Source organism: Ooceraea biroi, chromosome 8, assembly GCF_003672135.1.
Source record: "Ooceraea biroi isolate clonal line C1 chromosome 8, Obir_v5.4, whole genome shotgun sequence".
Lineage (NCBI taxonomy): Eukaryota > Metazoa > Arthropoda > Insecta > Hymenoptera > Formicidae > Ooceraea > Ooceraea biroi.
The window spans coordinates 7,710,193-7,731,019 of NC_039513.1; the positions used below are offsets into that span (position 1 = coordinate 7,710,193).

The 20,827-nt window shown below is 43.6% G+C and overlaps 1 protein-coding gene across 1 annotated transcript in view; it reads right to left on the minus strand.

The window, feature by feature from the left end:
- LOC105275774 (suppressor of lurcher protein 1) overlaps positions 1 to 20,827 on the minus strand; it is a 226,943-nt gene that overhangs the window by 109,382 nt on the left and 96,734 nt on the right. The window contains exons 5-8 of the mRNA XM_026971836.1: positions 14,424 to 14,580; positions 12,638 to 12,697; positions 4,157 to 4,368; positions 2,876 to 2,950 (exon numbers count right to left, since the gene is read on the minus strand). Coding sequence (XP_026827637.1) covers positions 2,876 to 2,950; positions 4,157 to 4,368; positions 12,638 to 12,697; positions 14,424 to 14,580 — 504 coding nt within the window. The remainder of the gene's footprint in view (positions 1 to 2,875; positions 2,951 to 4,156; positions 4,369 to 12,637; positions 12,698 to 14,423; positions 14,581 to 20,827) is intronic.

The window sequence follows — 20,827 nt, forward strand, 5'->3', positions numbered from 1 at the left end:
CATTGGCAATTAAATCGCGTTGACAATAATAAAGAAAATTTGTTATCGTGACCGGGCACGTCGCAGAAAGTTCTCGACACTTACATCTTAAGTGTAAAGCGTGCCTGCTGCAGAAAGTTATTATTAGTTTCGCAGGAAGGTGTACTTTCCGGCACGGAGACGAGCGTAAAATAGCGGGAAACAACGTTATGTCATTTGCAAAGTTACCGTCACGCGGCAGTATAGCGCATACGTAGCGCTTTCCCGAACGACGGGAGAAAATTGCAGGATTTCGATCCATCATTCGCACGTACACGTCGTTTTTCCATATTCTCGGTCCAATCCTCAGCTCGCACGGACGGCTGTGGCAGAGCCATTAGAATTTGCCATCTCGCGGACGGTATTATCCGCGACGAGATATGTTCTTTTTCGGCGAGCTAATGCGTGCGTACGTTTAGCGGAACATTACCTTCGTTGGTGAGCGCGCGCGCGCGGACGTTATTTATCGCTTATATTCGCTTTATTCCGCACCGTACAGTAAACAGTACTGGTAGGACGAACCTGCAAAGTGATCCTAGATGCACGGGCTATTGCGCACGGTATGCGTGCCGTCCCGACACGTAGTTTGTTCTCGCGCAGCCGGGCGTGAGGAAATTGGAAAACTTGACCATTCGTTTCCGATAAAACAACTTTCCCCTTTCTATTTATCGGCGCACTTAATTTCTGCGGTAATTACCCTATCGACGTGCATTTCTCGCCCGTCCGATTAAAAAAAGAAATGGAAATCGAAAAGTGGAAAAAACCACCCGCGATAGGTTCGCGCGGCGCGAACCGACGATATTTTCACGTAACCAGCCAATTACGCAAATGAAACCTGCTCCTGCTGCGACGACATTGCTCATTGTCACTTTACGTAATTACTGTTAGTGCACAAACGTGCCATGGATCTGTGATCGAAATCTACGGACGCCGCTTTGAAAACATTTCAATCTTCTTCCCGTGACCATTAACTCGTCCTGTAACGATCTTAAAGCTGAGCGAGCTGTCTGAAATCGCTCATTGCTCTCCTCTCACGTTACATGATAATAATCACAGTTTCACAAAGAAAGAGAGAGGGAGAGAGAGAGCGTGCAATAAAATATATATGTATAATTCTCTTAGAAACACATACACGTAAGATGGATAAAACTCGTAACATTCGTTACTACACCACGAATTAAACATAAATTTGTCGCGACGAACATTAATGCGTTAAAATTTCAGCGATCAATTTTCTCCGAAGAAGACTCGCGACAAACAGAAATGCATCAACGGATGTATCTTGCACAGTGCAGCTGTGCTGTGATAATTTAGAGCACTCGGTGAGGAGTCGCGCAGGGTGTGCCGTATAAAAGCATGTAGGTACATCGCGCGTCGTGTTTTACAGTAAACCTAAGCGTCGCGAAGCGGAGGGTCGGAAAGACGAGATAGGGATCGGCCTTCGGTATCTCACAGGATGGAGGCTCCCATTCGAGCCTCGAGCACTCTCATGACTCCGTTGTGCTGGTAGAGCACTCTCATTGCCACGCGTTCCTACCCCTATCGTCGCTGTTGTTGTTCACCCGTATTAAGAGATAGATTTACATGAGTAAACATGTTGAGGTCTAGGGTCCCACGTACAAATTCAGATTAGAATGAAGCCCGAGAATATTTGAATGATTCGAATGCATGTATTAATTAACGGAAACGAGCGGATGTACTGCGCAATATGACTACGCGCGTTAATTAAGAGCTCTCTTGCGCGAACAATTATCAGCGAGATATCGATTACAAATTAGAATTTAACAAAAAATGTGCGGTTTAGTCGGCTGAGATGGCTCTCTTTTTTCCATTACATAAATGGAACGCTGAGGTGGGCGAACCCCTGAAAGAGCTCGAAAAAGTTGAGACTCGATTGTGTCTCATGTGGGTTTTACTACATCAGTCGCGATTTAATCAAAGGGATCTTTAGATCTAGTACGTCCTCTTCTCGCCGTAACGTCACAACATATTATATAATAGGAACGTTACGATATTCAGGGGCTACAAAATTGCGTGAGCGTTATGCATCGACAAAGGAGAGACGGTAATCTGAATTCAGAGCCACGAAGAAACAGACATACGCAAGTTAGATCATCGAATAGAGCTACTTGTCAACCGAATTTATGGCGGATACTCAGGATATAAGACGAGCATCGTATTTTCATGAAAAAGCCATAAAGTTTGCAGAGTCCGTCGAGCTTCCGCCACCGCCCGTAACATACGGGTGATGATTCTACAAGCACAAAGTACTCACAAAGTTTATACGCCGCTGTGTTACGGAGAAGTTATGTGCCAAGGGCTCTGGGGAAAATCATATTTCTACACGTATTCGCCGGTGCTCATGTTGAAGACATCAAAATAATCCTTTTAAACAACGACAGGGGTTATATACTCCTGGGACTGACGTTACACTTATTCTTTCAGACTTCATAAAAGTGTTACGTCCAAAGTAAAATTTTATTTTACATCGAGGTATCCTGTTCTCTCGACTGTATGTCACGTTCTCCAGATTACATTTCACTCCCCTTCGGAAAGGTCTTGCGGGCGCGATAATCTTTTTACGAAGCACGCAAATCTAATAAATTTCCTATGATACGGGCCAGTGGGTCGTATCATTTATCGCCGTAAATGTCTCTGTACTCCTTTCGCACGATGGACCCAGGTAGCTACGTGTAGTTACATCTATCATCTCTAAGACGACAGAAAGCCCGATTTCACGGTACTTTAGCCGCGCGTATTTATTCCCTCCGGCGAAAGCGCCGTGGGACGCGGCAAGACGATTATTGATTAAGAAAGGTGATAAATCGCGCGTACAGCATGTAATGTGTATACTCACTGGTAGCGCTGACAGCTGGTCCGATGACCGAGTACTTGGGGTTTCCCGTAACGGCCCCTGGGACCTTGTCCGGCTCTGAAACACATTATTGTAATTATCCCCAGAATATACAGTGCCGTTAATTACAGCGGGGAATCGCGTATGCAATGGACCGCGCAGCCAATCTACCTTGGCACAAAGGGTCTAGCCGCATGATTCATTTCCTCGTAAATACGTAAAGACACTCCTATTCTTCCTCGAAATGGGAACACCGACGCATTGATCGTTCGTTGATTTGCGTGAAAGTAATCAATACTGATCGAATTCGCAGTCCACATCGACGATCCGCCGAATGAAAGGACCAGCGATAATTACATCAAAGTATCGAACAGGGAATCCGGTTATCACTTGATAATCAATCTGACAATACGTCAATTTATCATGTAATCTCGCCATGTATATCTGTTAATGGCAAACTCGAAAGATACAGGAATAGCAACGGATAATTTTAACGAGCGCTTCGACTATGTGGAAGTTGTTGATTACCCGGTAAGCAAAGCGGGTGCGCAAATGCACGGGGAATGCAAGCTTTCCCTGCGAGTGGTTACGGTTTGCTGAAAAGCACGATCTTCACGATCTTCCTTGCCGACCGTGAAAAGCTCCGACGTTGCCGGAAAGCTTCGCAAAAGCTCTGTTTCACAGCGCTTTCAAGCTTCGGAACAGCGACACGTCCTGCTGAGCTTTCGAACTTCCTCCGCTTGGAACTGCGGTACCGACCGAGTTCGCAAGCTGGCGCGGACTTTGATTTAATGCCATCAGTTTTGACAATCACATTTCTCTGTAATTTTGTGACAAAACTTTTCCAATTTTGCAACTCAAATCAATCTATCCATGCAAGGATACGTTCGGATTAAACTGCAGTCTGCATAACATTGACCAGTTGGAAAGAGTACCAAGAAACAAACAATCAATTTGATTTTCAGTGGCTCGCGTTGGTTTCTCTTAAAGCGGGAAATTGCCCCGCGTAAATAAAAGAGATGGACAATTTGAATAAATGGTCCGGATAGAATGAGAGGTCCAAAAAATGCTCCGGCGGCGCGCGATGCGAGCTAATGGATAATGTAATGGCACGTCCCGTGGCTTTGGGAGCTCACCTGGGCGGAAGTACCAATAGCCGCGGTCTTATATGTCGCATGAGATGAGACGAGCCGAAGAAAGAGGAACGGGGACGGTGGCGGGGGGAATGGACGGAAGGATGGATTTTCGTAATGCCGAGACGAGTAACCGTCGTTCGTTACCGACCAGAATGCGGTGCATCGTCCAATGGCTGGAATTGGAACATCGCCTTGAAGCCCTGGCCCGGCCACTCGGAATTAGCGACGAATTCGACGTAGAGGTCTGGTCCCGTGCTGAGCACCTCCACTTCCGCTCCTTGGTTGCAGAGCACGGCTATTGTGGGCGCCCCTGAATCCTTCCCGTCGTGCACTCTGATTAAATCCGCCCTATTCAGGCAACTGTAACAGGATGTGCCTTTCGTTAGGAGACCAACTTATCGGTACATTACCCTCGATAACCTTGAATAAAAGCTACCCCCGGGGAATTGGAATATCCATCTTTAATTTAGTTCCCGTTTGCGCTTTTAAGAAACAAAGAAATGCCTGCCTCGGTTAAGGGGGGAGCCTGCTTTAGAACGTTGAAAATAAGGTATAATTTTACGAATTTTTTTGGAGAAACTATACAGCGGATCATTATAAAACTTTGATGCAGTTATTAGTACATGTTTAAAGATAAAAAAATTATTTTTTGATTTGAATATATCGCCTGTAGAGGTCGTCCTGGAGGCATTGTAAATTGGTGAGCATTCTCCTGCCTCCAAATTTCATCCAAACTGAAAAATTGAAATATTTTCTTGTTATTTATGAATTCCCATCGTCGATGAACCTTTAATATTCATAAAAACATTAGGTTAAACAATTATTTTTGCATGAAAAAGTTCAAAAACTTTGCCTAAAACTCGTACTTTTGTGTCCTAAGCTCCACCATTTTGGCACTTTTCAACTTTTTTCTTCTCTCTTTGGTTCATCGACGATGGGAATTCATAAATAACGAGAAGATATTTCAATTTTTCAGTTTAGACGAAATTTGGAGGCAGGAGAATGCTCACCAATTTGCAATGCCGGCGACGCGGCTGCACTAAGATTTCTCCAGGACGACCTCTACAAGCGATATATTCAAATCAAAAAATAATTTGTTTTATCTTTAAACATGTACTAATAAATGCATCAAAGTTTTATAATGATCCGCTGTATAGTTTCTCCAAAAACAATTCGTAAAATATACCTTATTTTCAGCGTTCTAAAGCAGGCTCCCCCCTTAAATTAATGTTGTTACCTTAAAATCGCCTTCTGAGTCGGGGCTGACGAGCCGAGCCCTTCTCCGCGCGAGTTTGCCTCCATAAAGATTCAGATCGCGGAATGGCTTGTGCGAATAAAGAGAGGACCTTCGAGATACTCCCGACGAGACGAGGGAAGTATGTTAAGTCCGCTTTGAGTACCGCGGCTCGTCTAGATAACGCGCCCGAGGTGGGCGGAAGAACGGAAGACAAAAGAGATGAGAGACAGGGAGAATGGAGCGACACGGTTCACCGGGGTTAAAGGTGAAACTGTAAAGAGTGTACGGTGACAAAGGGTGCGTCGTTGGCGTGAGGCACGCGATGGACGACGGGCGAAGGAGAGAATCCCGACGACCGCGATTCGTTCTATATGTGCGCGCGAACCATTCCACTCGATCGAACCCGTACAGCGGCGTTGTGCCCTTCTCCGACGCTTCCCTCTGGCTCGCGAGACGCGCGTCGCTTTAAAGATCGAGCCCCGATCGATTTAAAGGCTTGATCGATGACGGCTGACGGGACAACCTTATTACTTGCACGGGTTAAGCAATTACGTTGGCAGAGAAAGATTATCGCCGGAAGAGCCGGAGATTAAACAGCCACCCCCGGTCCTCCGGTCTGTCCGTTCCGCCTTCTCGACCGTGAACCAGCACGTGCGACTTCCGACCCGGCTTACACGCGCGAGACGACATCCAATTCACTGATTCGCAGTCGACGGCGCGATATTCTTGCGCATTCGTCGCAGGAACGCGCGATTACCTTTGCCATTCGATCTGCCAGCGGATCTGAACAAATTTAGTTTGTATTTACGAGGAAATCAGAAGCAGAACCAAGTCTCTCTCCCGAAAAGAACCGAATCGAAAGCTTTATCCGTCAAGTTAGTGGCGCGCGTAAGCGACCTCGGCGCACGAGAGCAAGCAGATCCGTCTATCAAAGTTAATCTAGCGTAGCATCGCGCGCCCGAAGTGTATACACGGGATTCTTTGAGTGTCCGATAAGATTTACCTCGGGCCATCGCCTGGCTCCAGCGTGGCCCTCGTCGATTTTGTTCGCGTTCCGTGTCTATTGTATCTCGGTGACTGGCTATTCCATGAATATCATTAGGATACCGTTTACCTTTGGAAATTTGAAAATTCTGCGTGCTGGCACGTTGGCGGCGATATTGAACGGGAAGAATCGTTTCATCTTCGTCTGTTCTCACCAAAAACTTTGCGAGAGCTTTCTCATATACGCAGTAAGGGATTATTCACATCCGTTATTCATCCGCAGGAAGAGATTATCGGTACTCTATATTATCGGTAGTTTCTCAACTATTATTTTATATGAGCGAACGAAGGGCAATACGTGCGTGCTATAAGCCTGCACTCGGATAGTGCCCAAGTGTATCGAGTGCTCGATGGAAGAGTCTCTTCGGTATCCATCAGCACCATTCACGATAATATCCGAGTGCGTCTGACGGAGCGGCTTAACGTTGATATATGGAGGCATTTCTCAGCTCTTACCCCTCCGAGCTCTTACAGATTTTTACCACCAGTCTTGGAGAAAGCGCCATCGGCCACGACATAAATTAACGCCATCGATCGCAGATTTGTCGACCGTATTTCCCGTATCGGCTTTCAACTCGGCCGATCTCCTTTTTACTCTCGTTAGATTTACGCGTACCGCGATTACAGCATGCAGCAACGACATATTTCATCAAATTCCATCTCTAAATGGACGCTCTGTAAAAAGCGTCCAGCTGTTGTGCGAATGTAAAATGAAATTTCGTTCCTCGAGTCACATTTATTGTTACATTATCGATTTTCTGCTCGCGGGAAAATAATTGGCGATGTGTGAAATTTTAATAAATTTATTTAAATGAAAATCTAATTATAACAATATATATAATGATTGATTTTCCGTGTCATGAACGCGAACAATAAACAATCACGTATGTCGATGATATTCGGGCGGATTCGCCGCGGTATCCTCCCCTGATTTGACGTTACGGCGAAAGCATTTATCCGCCACAATCTCCCACTATCTCGAATATAAATACGTCAGCGTGGAGCTAATATTTGGTCCATTTATCTCGCTACACGAATACCGCTGGATCTACCGACAGAGGATATGAATATACCCGATTAATTTTTACGTAATGCTGGAACGTTGGAAATATTACCTCCACTTACGAGAGAATCTATATTCCCGATAACCGGATATTGTCTTTATCACGGGACGTGGAATTCGGTGAATGGATACTTTGAAAAAGTAAGTGTCCGCATATCTGAATGCGGATAAATTATGTACCGTCGCTGAACGTGAACTAATATTTGAGAGTCACAAATTTTCGTTCGTGGAGGTAATGGCCGGTCTTTGCCGCATTGGCACTGAATTGCTCGTGAATCACTGTGCTATATGTGCGCTCTATAGCCGGATCTCCCGATAGAACGCGCAAAACAGAATATAGAGTGAACTTCAAATGAGATTCGATTTAATAGTCACAAAATAAAACCACCGCGAAATAAAGCGGATAGTTAAAAAATTTTAAAGTGGCGGTATATACGGCTGTTTGAAAATATATTTAAAAATATATCTGTAAAACCCGCAGTGATATCCTACAAAGCGTTTGAAACTAGTTTGCTTAATCCTTAGGGAAATGTGTAACACGTATATATCCGAGGGTGAGCTGAGGTCAGTTATAAGATTGGTGGATTATATAAGAAACGACATTAAATTTTTTTAAAATATTTTATTTGAAGACGCGGACGCGCACAAAAGCTGATTACTTTTATGATGATATTTCCTTTCCATTTTCAGCCATGTTGCTTTCATACTGAGACTTGCGTAATAGCATAATGCGATTTGAAAATTGCTCATTATTCGTATCTCGTCGCGCCCGCTGCGAAAATTACATTTGCTGTTGCATTATATTCCAGCTAGCTCCGAGTGTATACAATTTTCTCAATCGTCATCCCTCATACGCTTATGAAGTAATGCTGTATTTGTAAAAATGTCTTCTAAAATCCGCCTCGAGTTATTCCAAAATGAACATATAATTTGCGCTCGTATGATTGCATGAAACAACGAGGTCAAGAGTTAAAATCTCGTAACCTTAACAATCTTATATTATTACACGCGCCTCGCTGTTCTTGTTCCCACTTTTTTTTACGTAGTTTCCAATCGCAAGATAGTTGGTCCCGATTTCAGAGTACGAAGCTAAAAAGTCACTGACAGAATGAAATTAAGGGGAGCTCAATACTGAATTAGGACGGAGTTCGAGGATTTATCAAGGATTAACTCCTGCACGCTGCAACTGCAAGTCCCCGGGCACCTCTCGTTTCCCCAAGTCGACCTCGCCATCACCATTCTCAGCTCTAAGTCTTCGCGCGGAGAGGAACTTTATGTGGGTTAAGTAGAATCATGGTCCGCGCCGTGTTCAAAGGATTTAGAGGTCAGGTGTAACTGGCGCGCGCACACACAGTGCGGGATTTAAAAAGAGAGGATCTCCGTAAAAGCACGCTATTACTGTCAGGTAGAAATCGTATTGCGGACAAGTTAATTACGATGAGCGGGTGAAATTCATGCGTTAAAGTCTCGTCGACTGTCGCTCGTACGGGTCGCCTTAAATTCTTGACAAAGATCAGCGCAGGAATCGCAGGACGTCGCGAATATCCCGCGTTTATTCGCACGTAGCTGGAGCGCGAGGTTCATCGGTGTACGAATAAGAAACGCGAAAGATCTCGACGTGAGATATCCGTCGAGCAGACTACACGAAACTCGCACGAAAAAATATTTCACTTTTCGGTGAGTGAGAATGCGAGGTCTGGCGGAGAGGAACTTGTCGCGTTCTCAATGTGGCACTAGTCGAGGGAAATCCGGGAGACCAAGGGAGGTCTCTCTGAGGCATAGCTATCTTGAAAGGATCGGTAGTCGAGCTCTCGGTATTATTACCTGGCAGATTTATGTCAGTAATATCTGAAGCATTAGCCATTTGACGTATTGACGATCGTAAAATTTCGAGTCGCGCGCAGGGGGAGGCTATCTCTCATTCGTGGGCTGATAATACATCAGATTCCGCGTCTCTTCCGGCATGGCGAGTGCGAACGGTGTGCCCGGTGTCTAGCGGTGATTTGCATGCCATAAGTACTACACGGAACGTCGGAGTTTCCCCGCGTAGCACCCTAAGCACTCCACGGCAATACCGATCGCGGAAGACGTTGGACTCACGAACACTCCTCTCGCGGCGCAACGAGATATATCTAACGATCGCGATTATTCTCGGCACGCACGTGGAGCGCTCATAAAACGTAGGAGGTTCAATATGTACAGCAGTCTTCGAATTACAGCGGACTCCGTCCGATCGATCGATCGTCCGCTCGTTCGGCTGGTCGACCAATGCCGCGGAAAACATCGCTACGCAAACAGGGTTACTCTTCTCTCCGCTCGATATTATCGCTTTATTAATATTTCGGATTACTGCAGATATCTCCACTGAATAATACGGCTGTTTCTCATCCGCGCGTGAAGCTTTTTCAAACATAAATGGCTCATAATTATGTCTATAATAATGGGCTCCGGAAACAATAAATCTTCAGCCGATGAGAAAATGGAATTACTCGATCGACATACATATTTGAACGACTGCGTTAAAAACAATTTATCAGGAGGGGAAAAAAGACTCTTTTACTTTTTATTCCTATCGGTAGAAATCTGTACTTTTCAGTTTGCGAAATCGATGTCCATGAGGCGTAACGACGCACTGGGCGACCCTCACTTATCGATGCCATTCTCGTTCGGTACCCTCTTTTACGAACATTTGGCTGGCGTTATCTATGTTTTACGATATACCTCGAGGAATAAGGGATCGGAGAAAACAGTGGACTGGGCAAGGAAAATCGGCCCAAAGGATGAGAGGGAGTCGAGACTGGACTACATGGAATCCTTGACTCTCCTTGGAGTTCCTCGCGCGATTGTTCACGTCGGCTGTGCGAGTCAGCTCCAGCAGGACTGTATATCAACGTTTCGCGAGGGCGAGGACGAGGAGCCTACGCCACGACGCTCATCGCCATTTTACCGCTCTTCGACAAACATTGGAACTAGTTCGTTTGATTAGTTTAATGGTTCGTTTGGCTTCACGCCTTCGTCGAGTTGTCGAGAGTCTCTATCTCTATCGCGGCCGCGCCATTCCGCTACCCAAACGTTTTACCTAGCCGGGCCGAGCCAATCGACGCCGATTATCTATTCGTGTCGTCGTCTGGCCGATCAAATCCCCAGATAGCGGAGAAGTAACTTTTACGATTGCCGGGAGATTTTACTCGGAATTAATCTGGAGTGATTCGGAAGAAGGAGCTTCCGATCCTCCGCGAGTTGGAGAGGCGGACAGGAGAGAACGATTAGATCAGATAGCATTCGCGCCAACGCATGTTTTCGCCGGTTAATTACGGACGTCAATTACGGAATTAGATTTAAGAGCCGTAAACGTAGAAAATTAAGACCGAGGATGACTTTATCGCTCGCGTAAATCTCCATTGCGTGCTTAATCCATCTGGCCGCTATTGCCTGGCGTGTCGGCCCGGCTGACGTACACCGTTCGGGCTGTAGCAAATACGCGAGGTTGCGCGGTGTATCGGGAGGGAAAGTTTTAAATAGAAAAGTTTCGTCCGTGCCCTCGCGATTCTGATGCTCGTTACCGCGTCTCGTTAACTCTTAAACGTTAATAACCGACAGGCGTCGTAATTCACGATTAAAGTAACGACCTGCATTTGTGTGTGATACGTCTTTAAAATTTATCACATGCTCTCTAAGAGAGGTAAAGAAAACGAAAGGTGATACACGCGAGAGCGTGAGAAAAGTGCCTCCTGATTAAATTGTTAAGAGCGGAACAGGGATGGCGACCATGCAGGTTTTCGCGCTGCTATGGATAAATAATTGATTGGAAGGCGTTTGCTTCTACCTCGCCAGCACTCTCTTTCCTCGAGTTTCAGCCTTATAATCGGCTCTGGCAACTGCTTGTCCACGTGAGACAAAAACCGATTAAATTTTTAGTTATAATCCTAAATATCGTACGCTCATTTTATTTATCATGTTCTTTCCTTAGTCTTGCGAAAAGCTTTAGAGAGAGAAAGAATGTTACGTGGATTATATTTTTAAATAAAAAGTCGGTCATCCTTTCCCCTTCACTCGAATGATTCATAAAACATTGTTTTCGAAAACTTTATATATAATAAATTGCATTCGAGAACGTATTTTCGTGTTCGAATCAACGCCGACGAGATAGAGTTACGATTACACTAGCGGGATCGATGAAATTTGTTATCGAAGCTATAAAAACGCGTCCATCTGTAGTAGTAATGGTTGAATATCCTCGTAATTCCAAGTTTGATCTTTTTTTTTCAAAGTTACGCGAACGAGTGTTGCGCTCTTGGTAAAACGCGCGCGCGCGTGTGTGCTGTGTGTGCACGTGTGTGGATGTATGCTCATGCACAAAAGCGTCTTAAAGTTTTTAACAGTCTTGCGGCTTCCATTTCGTGCCTCGCTCGAGTTACAGGGTTATTGGATCGAAAGTGCAATGGGAGTTGAGGGATCTAAAATGTCCGAAATACGTGAATGGAGAAAGATAGCATGTGATCGGACATGCATAATGAAATTCTGGATTGTCTCGTTTCGTAGTCACGCGAAGTAACATTGATGCACCGCTACGCTAAAATGCAATGATAAGCAGATTCCTGCAGCACTTTGAAATCATTAAATAAAAATGAAATCAGTGTTTGAGTGTCGGCAGTAAGTGAGTTCTATTTATACGTGTACGTGTGTGTAAATGGAGGGCCGTTCGAACGTGTTCTCGTCCATGTCTCGCGTTCTATTTACGTCTGTCCCAGCATTTTCTCAGGGTTTTGGTCAAGCGGCGTTTTCGACACGTTACATGCTCGACAGTTTTAAAGTTTTAGATCGACAGGCGTGCTAATGCTATCCCAGTGACCAACGAGACCTAATGGCACATCTTTTACGTAGACGAGGCAATCCACGACCATACTTGGTGAATTCGACTGTGATCCTCTCGCAAGATCCTTCTTCCTCTCTTGGTTTTTCCTTTTCGAAACTTGCGGAACTGAATTTCTATCTGAATATGCGAAGAACGCACGGCGAACTTTTTCCCACGGATGCGCCGAACGTTGCTCTCGCAAATTTATCAACTTCCAAGTGCACCGCGCCGAGAAAAATTTGTAAATCATTTATGACGGAACGAAGTTTTGAAACTGCACACGTCGAAGATGCGTCAGCTGATATATGCGATTGGTTGCTGATTGCGATGATTTATGTCGTTACCGTTTATCGTTGGTTTTTGTGCAATGCAACAGCTAGTTTGCTTATCCCGTATATTATCAAAAAACTACAAGACAGTCGATACTCACCTGAGGTCTCCTTTTTGAAGAGAAATCTCCTCGAAGACCAAACGAATTCTCTCCTTCAATCTGAAACAATATGAACCGAGTTATTTCGCACGTGTCCAAGATAAATGCGTTATTGTGCATTATAACGCCGCTTACAGCTGTGTGAAGTACCGCTATTTTGGACGTCACACGACACGCGTTATTAAAGCTTGCATTTTTATGGAACGCGGAAATATTATTACACGCATTCTTCGTGCGAGCGGTGCAGCGCGATGGTACGCCACACGACGGTTTATCTTGTTCCCCGTGGTACTAATGAAACAAGATAGGCGGGAGCTGTAATTAATTTCGTTATAAGCGCGCCCAGCGTATGAATTTGTTAAAACGGCGGCGGCAGCAACGACTTTGAACAGCGTGCCAGGACCGAATCTCTTTACAGAAAAAGATTTACGATTAAACGACAGAAAGTACCTTCATGAAAGCGCCATGCAACAAAAAGAATTAATGCGTGAAAAAGCAACGCCTGAAATTTATTCAATTTTATATTATGTTTGCTCCTCTCTCTTTCTCTCGGCCGTCTTTCCTGTTTCTTTGCATGCGGTTGACCGTTACGGGAGACTCGCTCGTAGCAATCGCTGGGTGACAAAGGCAAGCCGTTGAGAACAGTGTAGCACGTTAATATAGAGCGAGTGTCATGAATACCTAGCGGATAGACTGCACGCGCGTATATATGCGTATATATATGCATACGTATCCGCCAGCTTTATAGCGGCCGGCGTTGCGTTGACATAACTGTTAGACATATAGGACTGCGTACGCTACTTTGATACAATTACTGCAATTAAGCAGCGGCCCACAATACTACGGAAATCATATCCGCGCATGTTGGCCCGGTAACGTGATTAAATTCATCACGATTGACCGACGTTCCGACTCAACTAGACTCCGTTTAACTATTTCCTTTGATCGTCACACGTGGATCAGACACCGACGAAGCCGACGAACCGCATAACGCCATGTTACGTGAGTTACGATGTTGGCGTGGAGTAAATGTGCTGCAAATCTAGGTAGATAGTTAAGCTAGATAAACTGGAATACAGGAAGGGATATTATTATGTAATACTTTGTTTCTCAAGGCATATTTGCAAGCAGATCGACATTACCGCTTCTTAACATTTCCTTGGCTCATCCCAAGGAAATCCAACGCATTTTTACACACAAATCGTGACAAGATTTAGCAAATGACTTTCAAGACTATTCTTCGAGATCGCTAAGTAGTAACGTTCTTCCTGCAACAATTCTCACCAAGAACTCGTTGCTTTTTCCCGCGTAGCCGGGCGCAGCTTTTATGCTGCTGTACTGCGAAAGGGCTTGCAACAGAATATGTCGGACGTAAACTTTCGGCGGTCGCGTCACAAGGAGACCGAGATGAGGAATGACGAAAGTTGAGCTGGGCAGGAAGCCGGAAAATTTCTGATGACGGGAGAAGCGCGGTGCTACGAAAATTCCGCGTCAACTGATACTCAGAATGGGTACTCTCGACTTTCGCCGGCCGGCGCGAAATGAAATGTCCTTTCCTGTTCGCCGCGCGAACGAACGGAGCGTCCGAGACGGTATCAAACGTCCTCTGATACGTTGTGGATTGGGTGTTAATTAACTGTGAGCGGGATTACGGACCGTCGTCATTAAAGGCGCCGAGACGGTAGATATATGGCGACGGCGGAGATTAGCCACAGAGATGCATTATATATGGATTAGGCACTCCGGAACAGTGCGAGCGGACGCAGGAGTAGGTCAGATTAGTTACCTTGCCCGGAAGAGGTAAGAGCACCGGATGTTCTTTGGATAGGAGGATGGATAGCGGGGCGAGTAGAATCGTCCATACTGCGGCGTCGACTGCGAGCTGACAAACTTGTGGTCACATACCGTACCGGGTACCAATAGACCGTCCATCTCGAACATTCCTGAAACAAAAAGAAAATGAGGATCAACGTTACGACGTCGTCGACGTTGCGGTACGCGCTCGTTCCAGCCATCCCGTTTTATATCTTGTCACATGTAAGGGTCGCTTTGTTCCCCAGTTCTCTCTGGTTTGTTAGTGGATCGTTCAACCTGCATCGTAAAGATTGCTGGGACAAATTTTGCACCTAACTGAAAAGCGTATTTTTCTGCAGAGATAAAGGATGATTTTGAATCCTTTCTAGTTTAAATAAAGAATATCGAAGAAAAAATATTCCTATCTATATATATAAGCCAAATACCATATATAATAATACAGTATTACAGTACAATACAGTAATACAGTAATGCAGCGAAAGATAAATCGTAAAATATCGTGTCACGTTTTCATTTTATTATTAATTAATAATTTCCTAATGAAAAGTTTTCTCTCTCGCCCCCCGAAAAATCATCTCATTTGATGTTATCTCAAGTTTCTTTCGCTGTTTCGAATCGCGATTTTCGAAAAGCCTATTTATATATGCGGAGCGAACTCTATTAAAAAGCCTGTTTTTCGTGCAAATCGGAATCGAGATAAAATAAAATTAATGATCGCCAGCGCGTCCTTAGAGCGTGCAAATATACCTACGGAACCCGTTACGTATTGATTAACTAGTCGCGCGTCCCACACTCCTTTTAAAGGCTCTGCCATGGTAGAGTGATTCACTTTATAACCGGGAATCGTTATTCGCTTACGATTAACAAAAATGCATCACGGCGCGATGCATCGGACCAAAGTTAATCTTAATTCTTTTTCTTCGTTTGTGCAGGCACCTCGTTAGTTCCTGCAGAATGGTTGCGCGATGCTTCGAGATAAAAGTGAATAGCGCAACCGTGTATACGGGATATTTATGTAATAGCAATTCCAACCTACATATACGTGTATGGGATTATAAACGATATCTCGAGTACAGGGGTTGGCGCGATAACGACATCGACATCGATAGAGAAATTCAGTACTAGCCGATTTTGTTAAAAGCGGCGAGAGTGAGAGAAGGGATTATCACCGCTCGCGCGTACAAAGGGTTCAAAGCTCGTGGCGTTTTTAAAATCTGCGATTTCTACGGGGTATGTACGGGCAATTACATCGCTGGCTCGCGCAATTCAGAATGCCCGGGAATCGTTCTTTTATGTTTGAAACAAAGGCGAGAGGAAAAAGCGGCAGTTTCCGGGAAGTCAAAAAAACAGAGGGTGGTGAGGAAGGGTCGCCATCTCTCTGCCGGTGAAGAGATTCCACGGGGAGAAATGTCGAATTCTAGAACGAATTAATCGTTAACACGCCCATCCCCACGCAAAGTTCTATTGTAAGTAATGACTGGTAGTCGAGAGAAGGTCCAATACGTTTGCATTGTGCTCGATCAATTATCTTGATAAATGGAGGTCTATTGGACTTTATTTGAGGAGCATAATTAGATTACGGAATAATGATCTGTCGACCTCTCGAGTATACCGTCATGCTATCGAGACAGCACGAGTATGATGTCTTGTATATGCAAGATGAAACGGAGTGACGTAATTTATGAATGCGGCTAATTCTGCAATAATGGAGACCGCGGTTATCGTAAATATTTAAACGTAGCTTCTTCCGCAGCCTCAATTTCACAGTAGTACTATGCAGCGTCGAAACGGTAAAGACACTATCCCCCCCGACGTTAGAAATCACGAGGGATATCAAACGAAATGTATTTTTAATTTAATTAAATGCAGCTATATTTCACATGAAATAAAGCGGCTTAAATCAAATTCGATTCTCCGAAGAAACGCGATTTTTATCACCGTACCGAGAGCAACTCGAATGTGAAACACAAGCGTTAGATGAGACACGAAGCAATTCCAACTGTGCATGTGTGGCATTAATGAATTGATTTCGAGGCACGTAAGATGTATACACACGTCGGTGTCACATTTGCAATAAATAAAAATCTCGACGGAATGTGATAGCAATCATTCCTCGAATTTATCGGATTTCGGATCGCGGAACGTATTATTCCTCTCCTTTCGAACTTTAATACGAAAAGGCACGCGAAAGGTTCGGAGGACGAGAAAAAGGGTGATGCGTATTTCAACCGATATTCAATTCACGCGTTTTATCGCGGCTAGTACCGATAGTTTTCGCGATATCAGTTCTCGCGATAATGATAAATCTGACAGAGATGATAGAGCTTTGGCTTCCTCGCGAAAAAGCGGCGTTACCTCCTTTTCCGCCGTAAATTAGAGCCTTTGATTAATTTCGTTCAGCCCTTAAGTACGCTTTTCCCTCCGCGTTCTCGTCTTCCTTCTTCTCTCCTCGGGGTCTCCGGACTATTCGAAGTTTAACGTCGGTGTGCTCTGGGATAAGAATGTGTAGTCGAATTCGCACATACACACACGCACGCTCATATATGTACGGCAACCTATCTCTCGCGGGGGAATCGTACGTGTGCCGGACGCTTGATATCGTCTTGCTATCTGGCGTCACGTTGCGGCTTGCCAGAAAACGATGGTTTATCCGGAGAAACAGGAATAAAGATAAAAAAGCCCACGTTCGTTCGAATTTTCATAAAACCTGAGATAAAGAACTGAGAGGAACGCAATCGGATGTATTTGGAGACTACAGACACAACGTCTGTGATTCCGCACTTATCTTCGAGCCGCATTCGTGTTACCTTGACGGTATCAAATTACATTAATTTCGATTTACTTCGAAATTCATTTCCAATTCTCTGTGAAGCTTCCTTTCGATCGTGAATCCATGAATGACACGGAATGAGCACGGATGTTCTTCACGAAAATTGTACGTGTACGGCACACTTAATGACGTCAGTCTTCGTTCCTCACGGTGCAGTGTCACGTTGCAGATTGCAAGAACGTTCTGCCTTGTTGCGACGGAAAGCTGAGTATTAGACGCAAGAAGAGCAAGACATCTCATTCCCAAGACGATGGCTCTCTACGCTTTTATCGTTGAATAATTTTGTTTCCGAGAAAATTCGCTGAATTGAAATGTACTGTATTGCAGAAATTCGCCACAGTTATTTCTAATCACCCGCACGCATTTGTTATACAAATTGAGGACTTTATTGCACATTGTATTTATGTTTCTTTTGACTCTTGAATCGATAACGGGTTGTCTCGTTAGTATTCATCGTGTTTGCGCCATCACGCAACGTTAATCCGTTGAAGGAAAGATAAGACACCTGTCATGTGTGGTTGAAATTAACGGCGTGATTTCTCGATGCATACGAGTTTAATGCGCGCTGTAATCTCTCGACACTGATTTATTCCACATTTTTGCGTTATCGGGAAAAGCATACCATGCATACGTTTGAATTATGAAACAGCTCCATTGGGGGATACTACCTCCAATTAAATGAGTTTAGTGGCGAGTCAAAACTCTCTCAAAGTTATACTTCACGTTGACCTGGAATCGCAATCATATATTTTTTTTCGAAACATCGTGGTGGGCTGCACGTTTCATTTTTTAATGCTTTTCTCTTTTTCTTTTTATTATTTGGGTTATGCATTATTGTGCAAGTCATGTTCTTTACCGCATCATAAAATAATTAATGTACGCTTGTTTATTACACGGAATTGTGAGCAATATTTTGTATTATATTATTTCATTGTAACGAGCACCGCGATCACATTTACTGTCTGTATTGTATACACAACATTTTCCCTAATTAACAAAACTTGCATAAAAATAATGAATTAAAATTTTTACAACGTATTGATCAGTAACTGAATCAGAAGCTACGTTTTACGAGCGAATTACACCTATAAAATAAGGATATGGTACAAATGTATCATAAATACAAAATTTTCATATATTATTTTATAATTAAAAAGAAAAATAATAGATATTGTGTGTGTGTGTTTTGATGAGAAGCGAGAAAGTATAGAATTTTCAGTATATTTTATTTCACATTGTTATGATCTCTCTGTACTGATTGTGAGATGTCATTATTTGAACATGGACTGACTTCTGGTTTCAAGTACGAGCGATCGATTTTCGGGATGAAATTAATTTTCTTTTCATAATCAATCGATGACATCTCGCAGACTAATTATTCATGATAAATTGATACGAGCTTATCAGAAGCGCTAGAGTTTCAGCTTTCGAATAAAATTTGTTTCATCTCGCTACAATCTTTCTGTTCAAAGATATTGATTATTATAGTACATCGATCAGCATACGCTCTAGCAATGTAGTCAGCTGGCGAGAAACCACGTGACTAGCGCTCGACCAATGCTCGTCGAGCATGTACCCGCGACAAAAGCTACTCCTATTTTCTCTAATCAGCTGATCAGCTGAGAGTCGCGTAATAGTTACATAATACATCACGTGTGCAGGTGCACGTATACAGAGGACGTATGCGCTCCATTAATAATGGGGCACGCCGGAATTTTAAACGCTATTACTTGGCGAAAAATTAACGTAGCGATGTGCGGTAAAAACAGATTAACTCCTTTTCGCATTCCACGTATGACTGTATTCATTGAATATTCTCTCATCATGACACATATGTATATCATATATGTATAATTTATAAAACCATAAAAGCAGCTGTTGGCAAAATTACTGAAATGTTTTTGATATATCTAATAATAAAATGTAACTTTTTAATAAAATGATGAATGCATAATATAATATAATTTGTGTTGTGAATATATATATTGGTTGCATCGTCAATTTCCAATTTCTATACAGCGCACTTTTATTTTCCTCGCGTGCACACATCGAGCTTTCGAGGACGCCGTTTCGAGTAGCGACAGATCTTATCTGAATATTTTATAGACCAGCCCGTGCCGGAGGTGACGGGCATAGCTCGGTGCCGATGCATAAAATTTCGCATCACATCCCCGGTCATTCGCAGGTAAGAAGACGTAGATGAAAATAAATAAAAAAATAAGTGTAGTCGACGATGTTGTTACGTTCCTCAGTGTCGTTAGGGAGTTAAGAAACTTAAATTGCTGAGATTTGAGTAATCTTTTTGATCTTTTCTTTGATTGTGCGACTGTTCTGCGTTATGGTATTGTTTAATATAAAGATAATTGGCATTATTTTATTAGATAGATTTATAAATTAATCGCTAGACCTTTAATCGATGATAAATTATATAATTGTTTCATGTGTAATATTTGAAGAAACTATTGCGTGGCCAAGTAGATTCATGATTTAACTTGTGAATAAAGAACTTACAGACTAAAGCTTGCCACTTTAAGAGACTTAAATTTATGAATGAAGGAGCACGAAGAGAGATTGCTTCTTGTATTCTATGTATTGACATTCGAGTGTAAGAGGGATCGATAGCTTGCATTCGTTTTTACTGCGGTACACCGAGGAAATTGGGTATAGCATTTTACATCGGCATCTTCGAACCGATTCCGTCGCGAGGTAATTCTCTTTGGTATCGTCCTTGCGTGTACCGTCTTCTTGATTTCTTTACGGGTATGTGAAATCTTCCGCGAACGTGGAGTTACGTGCGCGAAGGTACATACAAATAAAGTATATGCAAACCGAACCGGGAAAACACGGAGAGGACGCGGACTTTCATGCTATGACTGCATTCGTGTCGCAAAATCTTAAAGATTCGTCGCGAGGAACTTGCGATGAGAACTGCGGGGTATTCGTCGCAACCGCTGATTTGCGCGAACATTTTTTACAAGGCTTAAACTGCTTTACTGGACCTCATGATAGTAGCAAGTGCGATGTTTAAATGCTTCACGTGAGCGATTCCGCGTGAGTGATTTCTATAGTATTTATGCAAAGTACACGACGAGCGACACTTCCATTTGCCGCAAAGCCATTGAGAATCCCCAACGTCCTTAAAAAGATAATACGCGTAATCGCGAAATACGGAATGTTTTTTGATGCGATTGTGGGATTCACGGATCTTGTAACAGAACGATAGCTACGGAAAAAGAACAGACGAACAAGTGCCTCTTCAATTCTTTTATTTTATTTTTTTTTTAAAAGAGAGATAACTACTGTCGTTCACCGAGCAAAGAGCATTGTCAGATAAAAAGGCAAACAAGCACACGGTTACCGCAGTACCCAGCAGAGCCCGAGATATACTTGTAAACAAGCTTCGTACACCCATCCTGCTTCGGTAACAGGTTGAACTCAAGAGTACTTCACCTTTATCTTGCTTATAACTTTCTTAGTACATGCACCGCCTTTGACATATTGACAATGCCGAGATTCTCCTTTTATTCTTTTCAATAGCTCAATTT